The sequence below is a fragment of the Monocercomonoides exilis genome (assembly GCF_001643675.1).
Source record: "Monocercomonoides exilis strain PA203 chromosome Unknown scaffold32-1190040, whole genome shotgun sequence".
Taxonomy (NCBI): Eukaryota; Preaxostyla; order Oxymonadida; family Polymastigidae; genus Monocercomonoides; species Monocercomonoides exilis.
Window position 1 is genome coordinate 979,139 of NW_027150577.1, and position 20,826 is coordinate 999,964.

Genomic DNA, 20,826 nt, shown 5'->3' on the forward strand with positions numbered 1-20,826 from the left:
TTTTTTTTTGGATTGGATGTGACAAGTTATTCGGTTTTGCTTATTTTTGAGTATTGCACTATTTTTCACGTTTTACCAAAGTGAATGAATTTTAAGCTCAGTAGTTTATTTTATTTTTTTTTTTAATATTTTTTTTCCATTTTCTTATTGAATTTTTATATCTGCATTATACAAATAATTGTTCCTATTCTTGTGTTTGTTCTTGATCGTTGTGACTGTTCTGATGAAGTGGCGTTAATGTTCAAAACTTGTATTTTCCATTTAACCTCAATTTTTCCTTTTCTTATTGAATAATTCACTATATTGGATCAGATTTGATCAATTAATTTATTGCATTTTTAAAGTTTTTGGATAATTTTCATTTTTTTATTTTTGTGAGTATCTGCCTAAATAATACTTATAATTTATCATAAAGATGAGACAATTAGTCCTTTCTTTTTCATTCTTTTCCTTTTTTCCCTTTTTTTGATTCCTTTTTTTTTTTTTTTTTTGTTTTTGACTTCCTTTCCTTTGAATACCTATCATTTCACAAAATGTGCATCTTTTTAAAAATAAAGAGCATCTCACATTGAATAATGCATCAAAATTTTGATGTGTTCAAAAAAAATCATACAAATAAAATCCACATAAATAAATGTTTTGATCTATCCCGCTGTTCAAACTTTTGATAATCCCTTATCTGACTGAAAGATCTTAAATTGATTGAAAAAGAAGGAAATGGCAACAAAGAAAGAGAAAAAAGCTCTCTATTTCGAGAAGGTTGTGAAGCTTTTTGCAGAATACGAAAAAGTGATGGTTGTTAGCATCGACAATGTGAGCTCTGCTTTGATGCAACAAACTAGACATGCACTCAGAGGAAAGGCTGTTATGTTGATGGGAAAAAACACTCTTATCCGTAGAGCTATGACCAATGTTAAGAATATTCCCGGACTTCATCATTTGACCAACGCCCTGAAGTCCAACGTTGGGTTGATCTTCACAAATGGAGATCTTTCTGAAGTTCGTGATATCATTGCAAAGAACAAGATCTCAGGACCAGCAAAGCCAGGATCAATTGCTCCATGCGATGTCGTTGTTCCAAAAGGAAACACAGGTCTCGAGCCAGGTCAAACAACTTTCCTTCAGGCCTTGAACATTGCAACAAAAATCACAAAAGGAACAATCGAAATTTTGAATGACGTCAAAGTTATCACCAAAGGAGAGAAAGTCGGAAACTCTGAAGCTGCTTTGTTGAGCAAGTTGAAGATTACTCCATTCTTCTTTGAGATCACTCCTGTGACAATCTTTGAGAATGGCTCAATGTTCCCAATTGACATCCTTGATGTTAAGGATGAAGATTTGGAAAAAGCGTTCATTGAAGGAAACCAAAAACTCACAGCTTTCTGCATGTCAACTGGTGTTCCTTGCGCTGGAGCAATTCCATATTATTTGAAGGAAGGTTTCAAGAACATGTGCGCTGTTTGTGAAGCCACTTCATATGAATTCCCATTGTTCAAGAAATTCTCTGAGTCAGTGGTTGTTGCAGCCCCAGCTGCAGCTGCAGCTTCATCTTCTGATGATTCAAGTTCTTCTTCTTCTTCTTCTGATAAGGCCGAATCAAAGAAAGAAGATAAGAAGGAAGAGCCAGCTGTGGAAGAGGAGGAACAGGATTTGGGAGGTCTCTTTGACTTCTAAATGTAATTTTTCAAAGAAGTTCTGTTTTATCAGAGAATCATTTGAATTTTCAATTGACCCTATTTTTGCAAATGATTGTTTTGATAAATTGAACAGAAGCTTTTTTCTCAAACAAGTATTTTTTTTTTCTTTGATTTTATAAAAATTGTTTGAATGATAAATGATCCCATTACAAAGATTATTGGTTTGATGAATGTTGGACAAATAAATTACTTCGAATTGTTCAAGTATTCATTCATAAAAGGAATTGAAAATTCTTCGTCATGCATAGGATTAGTTTTTGTGTATTATTTTGTTGGTTGTTGCGTTAAAGCAATATTATCTGGGTCATATAGAAAATTGTTTAATATTGTCATATTAATTGGATTATTTGCTTCATTTTCAAATGAAATCGTAAATAATATGAGCTTACACACTAACTACATCCTTCAAAATTTGCTTGGGTTATTTATCATTTTGCTGGATGATTCCACGAATAAAAGTTTATTAACGCAAAGAGTTGTGAATTCTTTCACTATTTTGTTCATGACTTTATTAGTACGCTTCCTTTTTGCATTTTTTAACTTTTTGAAGATTTCTTTTGGTGATTAATTTCTTTCGAAAATAGTATTTTCAAACATCGGAAACTCAAGGATTTTTTAGTTTGTATTTACCTGTTGTGGGAAATCAAACTTTGTGCTTGCTAAGCTTTATTCGTTCATGTGGATTTCTTTTGTTTCCAACTTCTGCTGCTGTAGTGATTTTGTATTTCAGGAAATGGATTCATTTTGTGAAAGAAAATCACCCTGCATTTTTCCGTATATGTTCTCTTTATTCACGAGGAGTAGTAGGACTTATATGTTTTGCCACAACTCCAGTTCCTTCCATTGCGTATGTGGTTGAATTTTTTTGTGTTGAGTTGTTCATTTTCACTGTATATTTTTGGGTATGTGATTTATTTTTTTTATTTTTGTATCATTTATTTTTTTAAAGCCAAAAAATTTTGATTATAGGAGTGCCATTGTATTTACTACAATCATTAAACTTATGCTTTTGATTGGAGCGACATTTACCACGTTAATGGCAATTGGAAATTATGTATCAAATTTGGGAGATTCTCAATCTTTGGTATGATAAATGCTTTTGAATTAAAATTTGGTATTTTATTTCCACAATAACAGGATACTTGGCGAGTTTGGAGAAGTCAATACTCTATAAATCCAAATGATAATGATGTTGTGTTTTATGGTACTTTAGACGAGAATAATGAGGTGGCTGTTATATCAAATAAAGAAATTCAAAGTGCAATGGAACTGGGTCAAAAAGTGGCATTAGTGGACATCAATTCAAACAAAATTGGCTTTATGAAACAACAAGAATCAGAGAACATGTTTTCTATTTTTGCTTCGATTATTGAAAAGGTGATGTACTTTATTAGAAATATTGTTCCATTTGTGGGTTCCTTCCTCAAGGGAAGTAATTTTTGGACTGGATTTTTGATATGGTCGCATTGCATTTCTTGTTTGTTGGTGATCGAATTTTTAACTTTTCCACAGTTTCAAAAGTTCAAAACAGATTGATGTGCAGTTGAAAATGTCTTAATTTTTGTTATTTTCAAAATTATTCGTTTCATTTTTGATGGTTGAATTTAAAGCAGCAGACACAGCAGATCGATCATATCGTAGAAATTTTGTCTTCGTTTCGGGTTTCAAAATTCGATATCTTTTGATTGAAGTGATATTGTCTGTTCTTTGGCTAATTTTTGAATTTTGTTCGTTTTTCTTTCTTTCATTCTTTCTGTATTCTCAATAAATTTTTATTCGACTGACTCACTTTCTTTATTTTATTCTTTAACTTTCCTCATTTTCAAATATTTTAATTTGTATTTATTCAACTTTCTAATAATTCGTTTTTAATCTTTACGAATAATTGAATTAACAAATTATGTAAGTGAGTGCTCTGTACAATTCTTTTTTGCTAAATTTTGTATTTATTTTATAATTATTATTAAATTTTTCTTTTTCTTTTCATTTTCCTTATATTCTTTCCTTTCTTCGCTCGCTCTCTCTTTCTCTATCTATCTATCCTTTTTTTTTAAATCTCTTTTTGTTGCTTCTGCGGTCCACAAGCGACATCACGTAGCTACGACTCTTTAACTCATTCTGTTGTTGAATCCTTGTTTACTCTGTTATTCATGTTCCGCTTTGCAAGGTCTGCTTTGTTGATCTGAACGACTCTGCGCTGTTGCTGCCAATATTGCGGAGTCTAAAAATTTGGCAAATTCAAATGAATAAAACTGGTTGTGAAATGAAAAGAGGGTGAAATGGAAGGGAGGAGCGTCAACGAGGTTACAAAGTCATTGCGTGCAAATCTTCATTCAAAAACAAAAGCATTTTCAAAAAAACGCAAACGAGACCTTTGGCTGCAAGGCAAAACAAAAATTATATAAACGGATGAATTTGAACACCTTTTATGATAAGCACCAACAAAAAATATGAATGGCTAGCATCCGTGCGCACAGCAAAAGCATTTTGTATAAAAGCAAGCTGATTCCAGGAGCAAATTTACTCAAAAGCTCAGATCGGCAATCCGGATTCGTGCTGCAAGGTTCATGCAGCAACTCAGAAACAGACTTTCTTTCGCATGCCCCAAGCCTTCATTATTTTCTTCCGTTTGCAGCGCTTTGAATAAATGTCTAAGCCATTCAGCCATCAAAAACTCCAAGCAACCTTTTCACTTTTCGGAGCAGAGTGCACTGCTTCCAAGCAACGAATCTGCTTCCTCCAAGCTTCCTCCTCTGCTGTCGCTGTAGCTGTAGCTGTTACTGCCGCTGCTGTCCCTGTTCCTTTCCATGTCAATTGCATCTGACATTGTGATTATTACAGCCCTAGCCGGAAACCGCTGAATAAACTCGCGCTTCAGCTCTCCAAGCGTGAGCCTCTCCTGCCAATTCATCGATGTTGCTCTTTTTGCAACATCCATCAACATCGATTCTGCATGCGTATTCTCCATGTTTGGCCTTTCCCCATTCATGATCTTCTGCCCAGCAACTTCGGCTTCATACTCTCCAAACGGAATCTTCAGCGTCAAGCACTCCCACAGCATCATCCCGATCGAGAATGCAACTGACTCTTTTGTTGCCCCTATCTTCTTGTTCATCAGCAGCTCAGGAGCCTTCCATCTCAGGCACTCTTTTTTGAAATCATCTTCATCCTCAAAGGCAGATGAGGGCAGAGAGTCACTTTCATCATCATCGCTGGCAGATGTGACAACTGTTGTTGAAGAGATGGAAGAAGAATCTGAATCATCATCAGAAGAGAAGTCTGAATGCATCACAATGCAGATCACCATATGTTCTGAGAACAGCACGATATGAGGACTCAGATTGGCCAGAGAGGAAAGACCTTCTTCCCCATCCTCAAACGAGTGGAGTGCGAGATTCGCCACCCAGAACAGGATCTGAGCGCCAGTCATCTCCCTCTCCTGCAGAGTCCCAATCACCATCTCCTTCTTCTCGTTCCTTCCATGAAGAAGCATGAACAGCGAATCCCTCAAGTCCACAATCAGCTTCTCATGAGGCGATGAACATGCCATTGCATCCACCAGATTCGACATGGATGAGGTGGTTGGACACAGATCCTCCCCTCGAACAAATGTTGAATCTGAATCAGTTGTTGAAGTGGTTGAAGTGGATGAGATGGATGGTGAAGGTGATCTCTTTCGAATCTCTTCTTCTTCAACCTTTTCCAGCATCCATTGAGGAATCTTATCAGAGTCATTTCCAAGAATATATTCAGTCGATCCACTCTCAGATAGAAGATGCTCTGAAGACTCTGAATGTCCCAAGCTTTTTTCATAAACTCTCTTCTTAATCCTCTCATCGTCCTTCTTCTCTGCCTCCTTCTCTGCTCTCCTCCACTGCGCCTCAGGCGACATCTCCATTGTCACCATCTCAAACGCCTTCGGATCCTTTTTCACTGTGTCATTCACAATCACTTCCAGTTCTTCTGTCCTTCTTTTTTGCTTTCTCCATCGAATCGTCACAATTATTGATACAATCAGAACAATTAAAAACAATATGACAAAAAGAACAATCACTATCAAGGCCCAAGAACTTTCTCTGCCTTTTTCACCTTTTGTGATTGGGGATTCGTTGTTGTTCGTCATTTGAGTTTTGTTTCTCACAACAATTGCTTTTGTGAATGAAGGCGATTCTTCGTTTCCGAATTGAATTTGAACCGACACTTCTATTTCTGGCGAGGCATCTGAAATGATGGAATTGGGAGTTGCGCCGACAATTGCTTCTTCGCTTTCAAACCCGGCTTCATCAAACAAGAAATGTGTTATTTGCTTGGCTTCTCCATCTGACAAAACAACGCAAAACGATAAGTTGCATGGAAGCAAAAGAGAGCCTTGGAACCTCATCAACATGTTGTATTCCATTTCCTCGGTTGTTACTGCTTGCAGCGTGGGGACAAAAAATGTCGAGCCTCTTTCCTCTCCAGCACCTGTTATTTCGCACCCCTCGTTCAGTATCCATAGAGATGCTGGCAGCTGTGGATTATTCTTACCAGTCTTCACTCCTTTGATACGCATAATTGCAGAATTTGTGCACACGATGTTCCTTTGGTATGACGGATACTTCTCCATTCCTGGTGAATTGTCGTAAAACTCGGATTTCTCAACATCAACACTGCCTCCGCTCACACTCAGTCCTCCTTCTGATGAATTTGTGATTGTTGTTGCTTTCAAAGTTGCTGTACAGTCTTTGAGCTCCACCACAGATCCATTCCATCTGCATATCTCATCTGTGCTGCCTTTCTCCTGCACTTCTCTTCCATTCTCTTTCTTCCCTTCGAAAAGCGAATTTTCAACATACACAATTTTCGATGATGAAACAGACATAATTTGTCCGATATTTGTTGAGCATGAATGATTTCTCAGTGAGCAATTCGCAATCCGAAAGTCTTGCCCTTCAGCACAACTTGTGATGCAGCTTGCACCATTTGATTTTTGCTCAATATCGCAAATCACCGAATAAGCCAACAGGACAGACCCATGCTCATTTGCAGATCCTCTTCTTTGCTTTCCTTCCTCGTCAACAGATATCAGTGAGCTCTCAGCAAGAGTCACATTTCCTATTCTCGCTTCTTTCAATGTGACATTTGCTCCTGGGATGATATGAATTATCCCCTTAGCTGAATTCAAATTGGACATATTCATGGAGCTCAAACAGCATTCGCACCCTCCTTCAAATGCAAACAGTGGCTTTTCACCATTGATCCCAACAACTTCGCTGTTTTGGATCTGAAACAACCCACTTTGCACAGTTATCAGGGACTGCCTCAAATATTCCTCTCTGCTTTCTGCTGTAAACTTGGACGAAGAGATCGCAAGCGATCCGTTTGCTTCTGTTAACACACTCTCGTGAAGCGTCGAGAAAGCTGCGTGAATGCTCATCGCAATGTTTTCCACTTTCACATTTCCCGAGCACTCCATCACACATCCTTGGGAAGCCAGCTGGCTCACTTCCTGCCTCAGATGGACAATTGCTGAATGCGACACTTCCTTGCTTCTCAACACCCCACACCTTATTGCACAGTCTTTCACGATGTCTGCCTCTTTCTCGATCAGAAGCTGGCTATATGACGAGTCAAGAAGATGCGAAAGACCGTAATTGAGAGATCGGCATGGGGCACTGATATTCCCACACGGCTTTGTGTCGCTCCCTTTTCCCTCTGCTCCGCTCACAAAGATCAGCTCGCTCCGATACACGACGATCAATGGAATTAGATCCATATCTTCTTCTGCCTCGCCCTCTCCCACACCCCATATCGCATTTCGTCTGTCATATGGAGGTTCTCTCAGATCCAGGACAAACTGAATCTCATTGATTTGCCGCGAGGTCAGCCAGCACCTCACAAACATATCCCTTCCGACTCTTGCTCTGTTGCCTCCAAATGTGACATTCGAAACCACAAACCTGAGGATCCTTGCCTCTTTCATCTCGCTTTCCAGATATACCCCTCCCCCTTTCCCCTCTTGTGCAGAGCATGTGCATATATTCGTGCTATTCACTTCAACCATCCCATTTGCAGGCACCATCACCCTGAGCCCACCTCCACAGCTGTTTCTATCTGCGTGACAGCCTTCAAATGTCGAATTCAGAATCTGGATTAATCCGCTATTATTGATGCAGCACACCAATGCACATGCCTCTTCGTTGTTGTCATTTTCTATGTTCCAGATTGAACACTCTTCCATCTTCATGCTCCTCTCGTCCGTGTGCTCGCTTGCTTCATTGAAACATATCAGTGCGGATGTGGCTTTTATTCCGCTGATCTCACATAGACACAGCCACAGATTCCCCTCATTAATCTCAAAAATTCGATAAGACAAAGTCGATTCTGCCTGAAGAGAAAAAGCACATTTTTCGATTTTCACATACGACTGGGGTTGGGCCAATCCGATCAATGCTCTTTGACCGTTCGTTAATGCACCTGGAATGGAATAGTTCACCATGCATATTGTTGTTTTATTTCCCGCAAACACGACTCCTTCATCCATGGGAAGTGAGTCGCTCACATAAATTGCAGAATTCGATTCCATTTGCAATGGTCTAACAAGCATGCCATCCAGTTTTGTCTCCCTTCGCACCTCGCACGTTTCCCGTATTGCCACTGTCTTTTCTCCATCTCCACGAACATGCTCCACTCCAGTCTCAAAAGTCAAGCACGGAAATATCTCTTTTCCGCATCCGATGTTGTTTGCCCCTCGTTCACCATCGACATGGATCGTCTCGTTGAAATACCCAGTGATGAACACAAACAGATCTTCGTATCCCTCAAACCGTGTTCGGTCGCTCCCCATGAGCGAATTCACCCTGTTTGAGACATCAATTCTAGAAGCAAACTCAAATGATGAGCTGTTCACAACCTCTGTCAGATCCTTGCAGCTGATGAACATGTCCACTCCCACATGTGCTCTGTTGTTCTCAAATTCCAAATTCACGAATCTCACTTCGCTTGACTCTCCTCTGCATTCCAAGCACACAAACCCACCTCGCCCCATGCTTTCTGCCTCGCACTCGCATTTGTGGCACAGCGTCTGCACTCCTTGCATTGCAACAGAGCCTGATTCCGTCAATGCCACACGGATCGCTCCTCCAGCCACACTCGATGAAGATCTAACTTCATTAAACACGCAATCTTCCAAGATAATCTGCCTTTCAGTCTCCGTCGAGACAAGACACCCTTCATCTGTGCTTGCAAGTGATATTCCTTCGAATTTGGTTTTGTTTTGAAGAAAGTGTGGAGCGTTGTTATCGTTTTTGCACTTCTCACTTGTCAATGACTCATCTTCTGCAAAAGCAAACACCGGACCATTTGACAACGTTATCTCTTTGAACCAAACCCCATCCATTTCTGCTTCGCTGCTCTCACTAAACTCAAATGGGCTGACACAAAATGAAACACCAGAGATTGAGCATCTGTCCATTTTCATCTTCCCTCCAACAATTTGCACAAATGTGTATCCAATGGCTGATGCAGACTGGCATTTCAAGGAGCAATCTATCAAAGAAACTGATGAGTTGTCTGAGTCACCAGATTTGATCAACTGTCCAACAGGGATCGAGTAATGTGGCTGGATCACAAAGTTCACTCTTTCAAACAACACATCTTCTCTGTTCAGCAGCACCCAATCACATCCTTCCATCTGCGGCGAAGCGATCTCCTTAAACACCAACTCACACAATGAGTCAGCAGCTTTCGAAACAACTGACATCCCCGATAAATCAAAACAATCCTGAATGATTGTTTCTCTGTCGATTCTTATTTCTTTCACTTCGGCTGCATCATGCGCGATATTTGCATATCCCCTCCAGAATGACTCACACGGGAGCAATTCATCTCCACATCCCAAAACATCAGTCCCTTCAGCAGACACTTCGATGCACAGCGAATGGCGCTCCTCCAGAAAATACGCCAGATTCACACCTTCAGAAAATAAAATGTCATCAACTCCGTAAAGGTCAATATCATTCCTTGTATCATCTCCATCTTCGTTCTTTATTCCAAATATTCTGGTGCGTGATATTGTTCTGTTCAGCTCGTGGCATTTGATGAACACATCACGGCCCATCAATGCTTTGTTCCCACTCACACAAATATCGCTTATCGCAAAGTCCTTTGGACAGTCTTCTCCTTCAAGCTCGATATATACCCCTCCTCCCTTCCCGATTGTTTCATCAACTGCGCACTCCTTCATCGTTGTGTTCTCAACCTCCAATTTCCCATTCTCCTTCACACAAAAATACATTCCTCCTCCGTCTCCATCTGCTCTCTTGCAAGAACAAATATTGCAGCTCTCGTTCAGTGTCATTTCTTCCATGTCAGCACCCTTGATCCCACATCCATCAGCAAAAGCACAATTCGAGATACTTATCCCTCTCAGTGCGACACATCCCTTTTCTGCTGTTATCAGTCCATATCCACTCAATGAGGTTGAACAGAAGTCGTGAATCCCCACATTATCCATCTCAAGACTGTTTCCTCCAAACATCACAACAACCATTTCTGTTTCTGGAGCTTCTTCTTCTCCATTCTTAAATTCGACAAAGTTCACAACACACTTTCCAACAGAAACTGTTATAAATGCCTGATGATCGCTTTCGCATGGCAGTATTACCACCAAGGAGCACATCTCGAGGCTCGTCGATTCGTCTCCTGTTGTCTGTTCCACACACCCACACCTTGTCACAACAACACTTCCTTTGACTCCGTTATTTCCTGCAATTCTCAACTCTTTCCCGCCTCGATTCACTCTTCCGTCCAGTGGAGCAGTGTCCTTTATGATCAACGCAACCTGATCGTCTCTCATCATATCCATTCCAAACTTCACTTCATTGCACGGAACATCAATCCACCCACAACGCTCATATTTTCTTCCCTTTCCATCGACAGACAGCCATGTCTGTTCGAGCGGAGGCCTGAACACGAAATGAATCAGAGATGTCAACAACTCTATTCCTTCTGTTTTATCCTCCACTAACATTCGATCCTCGCCAATGTCTCTGAGAACTGTGTCTGTCCATGCTGATGGTTCCAGCATCTTCTCTGGCTCAGCTGTCACGATGTAAATATCCTTTCCGTGTTTCCCTTTATTACCTGAAAATGTGTCGTTTTTCACTGAATATGATGTGCTTAGGCATGACAACTCCAGAAACATCCCTCCTCCACATCCATTTTGTTCATCCACGCTGCATTCACTCACTGTGCACGAGTTTATTTTCAGCACTCCCCCATTCTCGATATTCACACACAATCCTCCTCCTTTTCCATTCAAGTCATTGCACTTGCATCTCTTGATTGTGCTATTGTCGAGCTCAACAGTCTTGGCTTCTGCAACTGAGCAGCTCAAAATGCTTCCACACACATTGCAACGGGTCACATCGCAGAATGTTGAATTGATGCCTTTGAAGATATCTCCCAGACTCACAAGTGGAACATTGTCCATCATAAATCCAGACACTTCGCAAGTGTGCAATGTGACTGTTCCTTCAGCAGCCCAGATATTTGGATGCTGAAAGACGATATCTGGCGAGTCTTTGCATCCTGTGAGACAGCATTTGTGGAGCTCAAGTGTGCCTCCGGCATCTGAAATGCAAAACAAGCACGACTCTGTCTCGCTGTTGTCTGGCTTTCCATGGGCAAACATCAGATCCGACAAACTCAAAACTCCAGCATTTATCATGAAAAGTCCTTTCTCTTCTGCTTCCAGCTTTGCAATTATCTCAGATGCCCCGCTTCCCTTTCCCTTCCCTGTGATCTCAAATCCATCAATTTTGATCTGCTTCGAAACAAAAACCCCTTCATTAATCTCCATCTCGATGTGCTCTTCACTTGCTCTTTCCACTCCTTTTCCAACAGTCAGGCAGTTCAACGAGTCATTCTCACTTCTTCCACATCCGCTCCAATCAATGCCATTCGGAGTCACAACAATCACATCCAACACTCCAACAGGATCTGGGAGCAAATGGGATATGTTTTCTAAAATATCCCATTCATACACAATTCGTTTTTGGTTGCTGATGGAATATGAATTGACAATAACAAGTTTCAATTTATCCCTCTGAGCATTGCTAACAAAAATGTCATTTCCATGTTGAACTGCTGAATTGTTATAAAAAAAGCAACTGATTATTGTTGTTGAATATTTAATCATTTGATTGTTGTCAAAAAAGATTGCTCCTGCATTCGTCAAAGCTTTGTTCGATGAAAACAAATTGTTTGATAGTTCAATATCTACCAAAACATAAACTATGTTTATTGTTCCGCAATAGAAATCAGTAGCAAGATTATTTATCAATTCGTTTTCGCAAAAGAGCAATGTTTTCACATTCCTGATTTCACCCACACCAAGATACTTTGATTTGCATTCTGTGAAGTTGCATTTGTTTATCTCCAAGTGAAAGGTGAAATGATCAAAAGCACCTGAAGCGTCATCGGAAGAGCAATTCTTGATTGAGCTATTTTCCATTTTCCATATTCCTGTCCCTTCAATCCTAACTGCACCGGCTCGAGAATCAGCACAGCTCAAAATGCATTTGTCAAACACGCATCGCTTCATGAGCAATGATGCATTTCCTGAAGCAAATATTGCACCTCCTTTCATCACAGTGCTGCTGGCCACTGTGAATGTTGTGTCATTGAACTCTTTTGCTTCATTTTCAAATGTCTGCCTGTGTGTCTCTGTTGCAGTGCACTTCATGAATGTTGAGTTTGAACATTTCAGAGGGCACATTGCACAGTTTGCAATGCACCCCATATATGGATCCTCTGAACCATAGCAATATACAGACTCAAGTTCACATTTTCCACTCAACAATTGTGGAACTGCTGAAGGCACGAAATGCTGTTGTTTTGATGAATGGGAGATGTTGCTGAAAAACGTGTTTCTTATTGAGAGTGAAGCTGAAGGGTGGGAAATGACAGCAGAACCGCAATCAACGCTGACTGAGAATATCGAAGAGTGACAAAGCAACACGGAGCCAGCACAAATACTCCCAAAACAACGTTCTGAAACAAGCACCAAGCTCGATTTCAGAGAGCAGGCCATTCCTGTGAGCATCGTCATGTTGCACAAACACAGAACGCTATCTCCGATCTCAAATGGAGGTGTTGTGCCCTGTTCATCTGTGCAAACAATGCATGACAATGCATGCATTTCTGAACGATTCCACATTTCAAACATGCATCTTTTTTCTTTCTGCTTGAGTATCATGTTTCCAACTTCAATTGTTGAGTTCAGTAGTCTTGTCTTTGAGCACACAACACCGTGTCCTCGAGACAATAAAGAATTCTCTGGGCAAAATCCAACACCACGAGCACATTCATTTTGCAAGCATTTGAGATTTATTTCTTTTGTTGAAGTCGTCAGTTGTGTGTTGCAATTCTGATCGCGTTGATTGAAGCAACCATTTTGCAGACTAATGAGGATAAAAGCGGTCAAACAACACACAATTAAGTTGCATATCATGTGAATTTTTGATCTAATTTTATATTATGCGATCACACAATTGATCCTTTTTGAAATTAATCTTTCGTTCGAGATCGAACAAAATGTTTTTCTCAATCGGAATTGCAAATAAATATATTTCCTTTTAAACAACATCAAAAACAATATTTGTTTTCTGTTTCGGTTCAGTTTTTCAAATCCCATTGAGAAAAAAATTTTGATCAAAACTCGAACTAATGTATGATTTCAAAATTGACCAGCCATATATTTTTTTGAAATTTATTTCAAACAGTTTTTTTTCAAAAATATTAAAAACAATAAAAATTATGAACTTATTATCGTTTATTTCATGATGAAATGAGAAATGCAGATTCAGGAATTGTTCATAGCTTGAAATGAGCCTTTTCGTATGATTGTGAGATAATCACTTTTATTTTTGACAGAATAACAAGCATCTTTGAAAACAACCCTTCCTGAAAAATAGTGATTCAAATTTTTGTTTGACTAAATAAGTTTTGCATGTATTTGTTTTAAGTCCTTTTAATTTTGATCAAATTTATATTATAAAAATTTTAATAATAAGATTTTGATTTGTTTATAATTAAAAAAGAACAATTTTTATTTTTTAAATTTTAAATGTCAATGCGTCAAAAAAATGAAAAATCAAAATTCATAGAATTCGTCTTATCTTCCATTGTTTATAAGAGAGAGAGAAGCATCTCTGCCAAAGAAACTTTTCGAGATCTGAGTTCAACAGAAACATCAACTCCAGAACTTTGCAAAGCAAACTCTGCTTGTCCAACAATAGGAGTGCCATCAACAAACAAGCCGCTCAAACGAGTTTGTATCTTTTCTGTGTTGTCTCCGATCTCATCCATCGTATCAGAGGCCAGTGACAAAGTGGTTGTCAGCAGTTCCAGTGCAGCTGCAACTGTGCGTGCACGAGGAAGTCTAAGTTTGCGTCTCTTTGAGCTGTTCTTGTTTGCTTCCCATTCCGTGTTCCATGTGTGACCCCAGCCAGCACCTTTCACAAAATCGGACAATGAAAAATGAAGCGAGCGTAACTGGTAAGAGTCTTTCACTCCATCTTCATAAGGCTTGCCAGTTGGATCAAGCTCGTGCGAAATAAATCGCATTGTTGTTGAAAGAGTTCCTGTTAACGAAATGAGAGTTCAAATTCAAACAGAAAAAATTTCAGCCGAGAATAATAAAACGAAAATTATGAACATATATTAAACAAGAAATGCTCTCTCAAAGCAGAATAATCAATCGCAATTTGCATTTTCTCAAGCATCAAAAACAAAATAACGCAAAGACGTCATAAGTTTCATTTAAGCACACCAATTGGTATTTCATCAGAGCTGCGAGTGAAAGTGACGAATGTTGGTAAAGTCTGTTCAGGATCAAGATGACGAATAGCAACAGACTGAGATGGCTGAAGAAGCGAAGGAATGCAATCGGATGATGTGACGTCCATTTGAACAGTCCTTAATTGAAGCTCTTTCACAGTGTTTGTTACTTCGTACTACAATAAAAATAGCATTGCATTCAACAAATCAACAATGAATCAAAAATTTATAAATTAAATTGAAAGTTTTGAAATTAATAATAATTATTATGATTATGATTATTATAAAATATATTCAAACGTTAATACACAAAAGTTCGATGGAACAAACATAAGATAAAACAATCTCTCTCTCCGAAAACACACCATAAGACCAATCTGCTTTTGAGAAATAAGTTTTGTAACAGAAACAGCGAATTCTGTTTCGGGTTCTGTCAGTGCAACTGGAGCCGATCTCTTGAACACCGGAGTGAGTCCCTGTCAATTCGAAGTGCAAACACAATGAAAGAAAGAAAGAATGAAAGAATGAATGAAAAGATTAAAGTATTAAATGATTATAATTTCCATAAAAACGAATCATATTTTAAAAATCATTTTAAAAAAAAAATTACACGATATTAAATAATCCAATGATCTCCAATATCCACTCGGTTGTATGTCTAATAATAATTTTTATTGCATACCAAATGTTTGAGCACAACATCCTCTCTCGAACCTCTGCCACTGCTGCCCAAATCGTCAGCATCTCTCCTTTTATCTCGTCCGCTTTCGTCTCTCTCTCTTTCTCCAGCGCTGCTGTCTCCCTTTCCACCCGCTGTCTCTTCCTCTGCATCCTCCTCAAGATCCTGCCTTGCCACTGTCGATCGGAGCAACAGCATCGTCGAAGGCAGCGCTGTCTCAAACAGCACATTCGCATCAATTCCCAGCTTCCTCCCTTTCGTCGGCAGCGACTCATCGTCTGTGCTCTCCTGCGTATCGCTTAGTGCAGACAGCAGATAAACCAGACGGTCTCTCACTTCGTCATTCTCGTCATCCTTGAAGCGCTTCAGCAGCGTCACAATGTCTTTGCGCAGATGTGGTGCGTGCAATGCAATCGATGCCAGTGAGCTGATGGCTGATGCTCTCACAGACGCATCTTCCAACAGAGCACGGTTGTACAGCGCTCTCACGTAATGAGAAGGATCAAAGGATGCAAAAGAGGTGGAGGAGACAGCAGAAGATGAGGAGGAGCCAACAGACTGAATGGATGATGATGCCGGAGAAGATGGCAATGAATCAGTTGCGGATGGAGCGTATTGACTTATGAGCGATGAGGAAAGAGGAGCAATGTGCGAGCACGACGCAGCAAATGATGCAGGTGTAGATGTAACAGCATTGGACAGCTGTGGTGGGATGAACTGCGAAACAAAACTATTGTTATTGTCTTCAGAAGAAGCAGATTGTTCAGGAGTTGACTGCTGAGGCATTTTGTTCTTCAGATTCGAGAGGAATGCGGTTGATGAAGGAGGCAGTCCAGCAAGTGATGCTGCATCCATCAGTAGATCAAGCGAAGAGTTCTTAGCACTTCCCTTTTCGCTGCCTTGCTGGCTGTAGATGATGCCTTTCAGTGCGTTGTTCAATCGAGATTCAAACAGCGTAGGAGCCTCAAGCGAAGATCCACGGAGCTTTCTGTAGTCTTCCTCGCTTTCCTGCTTGACCTTCAATTGCTCTTCCTCCGCTGTGCTCTGCCCATTCGCCTGAGCGCTCTCTGCTCTCCGCAGCTGGCAATGCTGGTCCTTCCAGGCAGCAGTGGCGTCGCTGAAGAGGCGGTTGATGCGCCGACTAAGTGAACTGTCATCGCAGTCTTCAACAAATTCGCACAGACGCGTCAGTCCTTCAGACTGGATCGATGGCATGCGGTTCATCAAAGTGATGATCGAGTCAATCGCCTTCGACTTCATCTGTTTTCTTCCTTCAACATGCAGCGATGATGATAGAAGTGTCATCACACATAAAACAGCTTTCTCAGCTGTCATCTCTTCCTTTGCTCCTCTCGTTCTGCTCTTCTTCTGCCCCGACGATGGAGAGAACGATGCATCACCTGGAGAATCTGCAGCTGTTCTTTTTCCTTCAGCCTTTGCAAGTCCAAAGCGCACAGCAGCATCGATAAGCTCGATTTGCTGTGCCTCCTCCAGCTGTACAATCAGGCGCGTGTACTTCTCCACACCGTAGCCTGAAATGGCTGATTGCGAGCTGGAAGAAGACGAAGAGCCGATCGCAAAGCCTCCGTCTTCAGCCACAGACAGCAGCAGCACTGCAGCCCACGTGGCTGTCTGCTTGTTGTCATCGCTGAGCAGCGATTCGAGGAGAGTGCAGGGAAGAAACGACAGCAGGCTGAGTGAAGGTGATGAATGTGCATTGCCTGCATTTGGGCAGTAGTGATTGTGGATCGCACGAAGTGTAGCAAATCGTGTTGAAGAGTCACTTCCGCGCAGAAGTGTAGACAAAACTGTTCAGCGTGCATGGGTTGTTTTACACATATGACAAAAGTGCGGTAGTTAATAAAATTCGCCATTTATTAATAAGGTCCAACGTTTGATAAATGCAAATTGCAATGGTATGGTTCAAAGATTTGTAAAATATTAACCGGTCAAAATAAAAACAGAAAAAGTGAAAAAAAGAAAGAGTCAACAAATAAAATGCAAACCAACTGTCAATCTGTCGCTTTCTTGAGCTTCCTGATTGATTTTAAAAATGCCCTGAAGTGCCTCAATTTGAACCTTCTCGGAGACTGAATCGAAACCAGACTCTATAACTTTTAGAAGCTTTCTGTCTGTATCATTCCACTCTCCATTTCCTCCGTCTCTGAACGAATTTTGCTGCTGCCTGTTCATCTGGCGAGGAGGATGTCGCTTTAACAACACCTCAGCTGCATAGCGAATTTGCAAGCATTGCGCAAGATGATTTCGAACTTGCGATGCTTCAGTCAATAGAACTTTAGCAACAGATAACGGATCATCTTTCCGGATAGCGTGAAATGCAGCAAGCGCATGATACTGTGTAATTGTCCTATGCTTCGTCAAGCAATCTGTAATTGAGGCAATCCATCTACGAACAGCCTCAGGATTGGTTTTCGCAATTTTGATGCATGCCAGTAAGCTAGCAGAAGCAACTTCTGAACTAGGATCAACAAGAGCTGCTTGAAAATATTTCTCCACTTGAAGCAAAAATGAATTCTTAATTGATATAACAATTATCATGACAATAATCTCCAAAAAAAATATTTAAATGTTCGCAAACATCCACAATTTGTGCAAGAACCCTTAAAGCATTTGCTCGAAATCCGGGCGTTTCACTCGTTATATCTTTTGTCAAAGAGCTTGTAACAATAATAACATTATCTTGAGACGGTCTGAGGGATTTGCAAGCAAGAAACAAAAGACGGTGCAAATGTACCTGGATGAAAATAAAATGATAAAATATAAAGTTTTATAAATTTATGAAATTAATATTTAAAAATGATAGCAAAACATCATTCTGCATAAACAGATTGGTTGTCCTAAAAAATACAGATGCTCGCTCTGGTTCCGACAAATATTCTCCACTGTGTATAAGCCAAAGAATTCTACATAAAATAACGCGACTAAAAAATATTCCAATGAATAAAAGAATCAGAAAATATTAAAATTAACAGCAATACCATTTTGAAGGTTTTGATCCATGTGTATTAAATGCTCTTGCTTGTTGAAGTGTTTCTTCTTTTGAAACACCATCAAAGGGCACAACTCCATCCTCTTGTTCCCTTCTTGAAAGTTCGATCATTTCAAAAAAATGTTTATATGGTTCAAAATGTCATCTTAACTCTTTCCTTCTTAATAATTTTATAAGTGTAAATTTGATTAAAGGTGTGATTTTTTTTGATTTTTGATCAAAATGAATTATAATACGATTTAAAATCTTTTCATTTTATTTTAAAAAATATTTCGTTATACACACTTTGACTTTTTATATTTTAAATTTTTGAATATATAAATATTGTTGAAGTTTATGAGCGGGAATATATCGCATATTATATTTGTAAAGAATGAATATTTTTTTTCAGCATTTTTTTTCAATTTTCCATGAAAATATCCAACATACCAGATTTTATACAATAATTTTATAAATGTTAACTAAAACGTGATTTGCTCCACGTTACAATTTTGTTGAAGATTTCCTTTTATTTATTGAGCACCAAATTTTAGTAATTATTTATTGAGCAATTGCTTTTGAATGGTTGTTTTGTTCTTCGCATTTTCAATTTATTGGTACTAATTCTTGGAAATTCAGTTGTTTTTGTTGTTAAATTAGTTTAATGAATCGAGTTGGTTCAAAGATTGATATCAAATAAATTTTGATGATTGTGGAATTGTGCGAATAATTCGGAATGAAATATGCAATGAAGACTCCATTTAACAATCATCTCAATTCTTCTTTTTTGTGTGAAAATTCTTTTAGAGTTTTATGTAGAATATTTTTCGGTTTGTCATTTGATTAAGAAAATTCAAATTTTAGTTTATTTAAGTTTAATAAAGTCACATTTTTTCAAAAAAAATCTTTTCTAAATAAAGTTGCAAATCACTAATTTCATTGCTTCTCGACATAAAAAAACAATGTTTGATTTTGATTTCAACATGCATTTATTTGTTATTTCACAAATGTTTCATGAAGCTTTGTGATAAATACTTTATTACTATCGATAGATTTGCACACTGATATAAATCACTTCATTTTATATACATTTTTAATATTTTTGTGCATTTCCTAAAAAGAGAAAAATCTTTTTTTAATCATTGAGGAAACAACTTGGTTAAAATGAAATCATTATTGTCGTGTGAGTTTGAAAAGAGAACGATAATGAATGAAAGAGACACAAAAAAGAATGGTATTTTCTTGAGGCGAGCCTTTAAAAGGTGTGAATGAAGTGTTGTGCAAATAAATGGGTGAAGTCCATTAACGATTAGAAAATGAGAAAGAAAGAAACTCCTAATAATTAAAAATTTGTTTGTTTTTTGATTGTTCAACACAAATTCCAGTGCAACAGTGAAAGTAATCATTCGTAACGAATACCGGTTTGTTAAAATATCATAAATTATCTGCAATTCACTTTATTAAATCACCTCAATATATTATCCAACATTCAAAAAATGCACACTGAAAAAATAATTCCTTACATATGAAATAACAATTTGAAATAAAGAGAAGAACAACATTTCACAAAAGATAACACAACCGTTAGTAAATTGCATAATTTTAAACTGTAAAAACAACTTTTAAAATAAATGTGATCTCTTGCAAACAACAAATATAACTTCATGGTAACGCAAAATAAATAAATAATGTGTTCTACTTACAAAGCAAATCCATAAACTGTAACATATGCTTGTATTGTTTCATTACTCCAAGGTTCCATCAAAAAATCTTTAAAAATACAAGAGAAAAGAGCATTTCACATTAAAATCAAAGAAATATTAAATTCAATCATAAAAAATGTCATTAAATATTTCTCAAACTATCAGTGGTTTTATCCCAAAGACACATTGAGGACGATACAACTCCTGCTCCAACGTTTTGAATTATTACACAGGAAACTATTTTGTTAAATAAGGGAAAAAATATTTTTTTCTGTTGATAAAAAATAAATAAATAAAAATGTTCAAACCAGAGTATTTGTATTGATGTTTTAGCATTGAAAGTTTTTTCAAAATGCCTTCAAGTATTGAATTTGTCCAAAAATCAAGCCTGAAACGTAAAAAAAGATTCATCAAAAATTATTATCATTCAATATTTAGTTTTATTCTTTAAAATGATCCAAAAAAGATTTTATCTCGCACCTTGAATTTTGGAATTCAGTTGAAGGTTGTAAAATTGAGTTATAAGTTTCTCTTGCAATTTCTTTAAAACATAAAAAAGAAATATATATAATTGATGTATAATATATAGTTGCAATACCTCTGATTTCTTCAGCAGGAAATGGATGTCCAAGGTCAAGCTCCATTTCTCTTTCTATCAAATTCAAATTTATATCATGGGATGAAAATCCTAAAAAAGTTTTTGATGAAAATGGAATTTTCTTGTCTTCTTTGAAAATCTTTTGATATTTATTATAAATGTTCTCTCACATATTTCAGTCATTAATAATTCAAATTGAAAACAATTTGTAACAAATGAAATTTTTGAATCATAAAAAAATTGTAAATATATAAAGTACATAAAAATCTTTCTTCATTCATTTTATTAAGGTGATAAATATAGCCCTGGGTGACGTGAAGAAAAAATTCTCCACGTCC

The 20,826-nt window shown here is 38.2% G+C and overlaps 5 protein-coding genes across 5 annotated transcripts; 2 read left to right on the forward strand and 3 right to left on the reverse strand.

The window, feature by feature from the left end:
* The first annotated feature begins 679 nt into the window (after positions 1-679).
* On the forward strand, positions 680-1,802 carry MONOS_11372 (putative 60S acidic ribosomal protein P0-3). Its single transcript, XM_067863897.1, has one exon. The coding sequence runs from the start codon at positions 718-720 to the stop codon at positions 1,672-1,674; it is 957 nt and encodes a 318-aa protein (XP_067724748.1). The 5' UTR covers positions 680-717; the 3' UTR covers positions 1,675-1,802.
* A 40-nt stretch (positions 1,803-1,842) lies between these two features.
* MONOS_18645 (uncharacterized protein) lies at positions 1,843-3,247 on the forward strand. Its single transcript, XM_067871683.1, has 4 exons — positions 1,843-2,211; positions 2,282-2,599; positions 2,647-2,781; positions 2,835-3,247. Exons 1-4 carry the CDS (start codon positions 1,864-1,866, stop codon positions 3,231-3,233), a joined length of 1,200 nt encoding a protein of 399 aa, XP_067724749.1. The 5' UTR covers positions 1,843-1,863; the 3' UTR covers positions 3,234-3,247.
* Positions 3,248-4,386: 1,139 nt separating this feature from the next.
* On the reverse strand, positions 4,387-13,191 carry MONOS_11373 (uncharacterized protein; the record flags this gene model as incomplete). Its single annotated transcript, XM_067863898.1, has 3 exons — positions 4,387-11,825; positions 12,072-13,107; positions 13,174-13,191. 3 exons carry the CDS (start codon positions 13,189-13,191, stop codon positions 4,387-4,389), a joined length of 8,493 nt encoding a protein of 2,830 aa, XP_067724750.1.
* Positions 13,192-13,497: 306 nt separating this feature from the next.
* MONOS_11374 (Coatomer subunit gamma (CopG)) lies at positions 13,498-18,336 on the reverse strand. The gene is made up of 8 exons (XM_067863899.1): positions 18,198-18,336; positions 18,029-18,140; positions 17,798-17,953; positions 17,205-17,733; positions 15,202-17,006; positions 14,885-14,995; positions 14,512-14,695; positions 13,498-14,323 (listed from the first exon to the last, which is right to left on the reverse strand). Exons 1-8 carry the CDS (start codon positions 18,317-18,319, stop codon positions 13,869-13,871), a joined length of 3,474 nt encoding a protein of 1,157 aa, XP_067724751.1. The 5' UTR covers positions 18,320-18,336; the 3' UTR covers positions 13,498-13,868.
* A 1,013-nt stretch (positions 18,337-19,349) lies between these two features.
* On the reverse strand, positions 19,350-20,564 carry MONOS_11375 (dynein light chain, Tctex-1 domain containing protein). Its single transcript, XM_067863900.1, has 5 exons — positions 20,489-20,564; positions 20,371-20,431; positions 20,199-20,278; positions 20,050-20,127; positions 19,350-19,957 (listed from the first exon to the last, which is right to left on the reverse strand). The coding sequence occupies exons 1-5, from the start codon at positions 20,532-20,534 to the stop codon at positions 19,887-19,889; spliced, it is 336 nt and encodes a 111-aa protein (XP_067724752.1). The 5' UTR covers positions 20,535-20,564; the 3' UTR covers positions 19,350-19,886.
* Between the last annotated feature and the right edge of the window lie 262 nt (positions 20,565-20,826).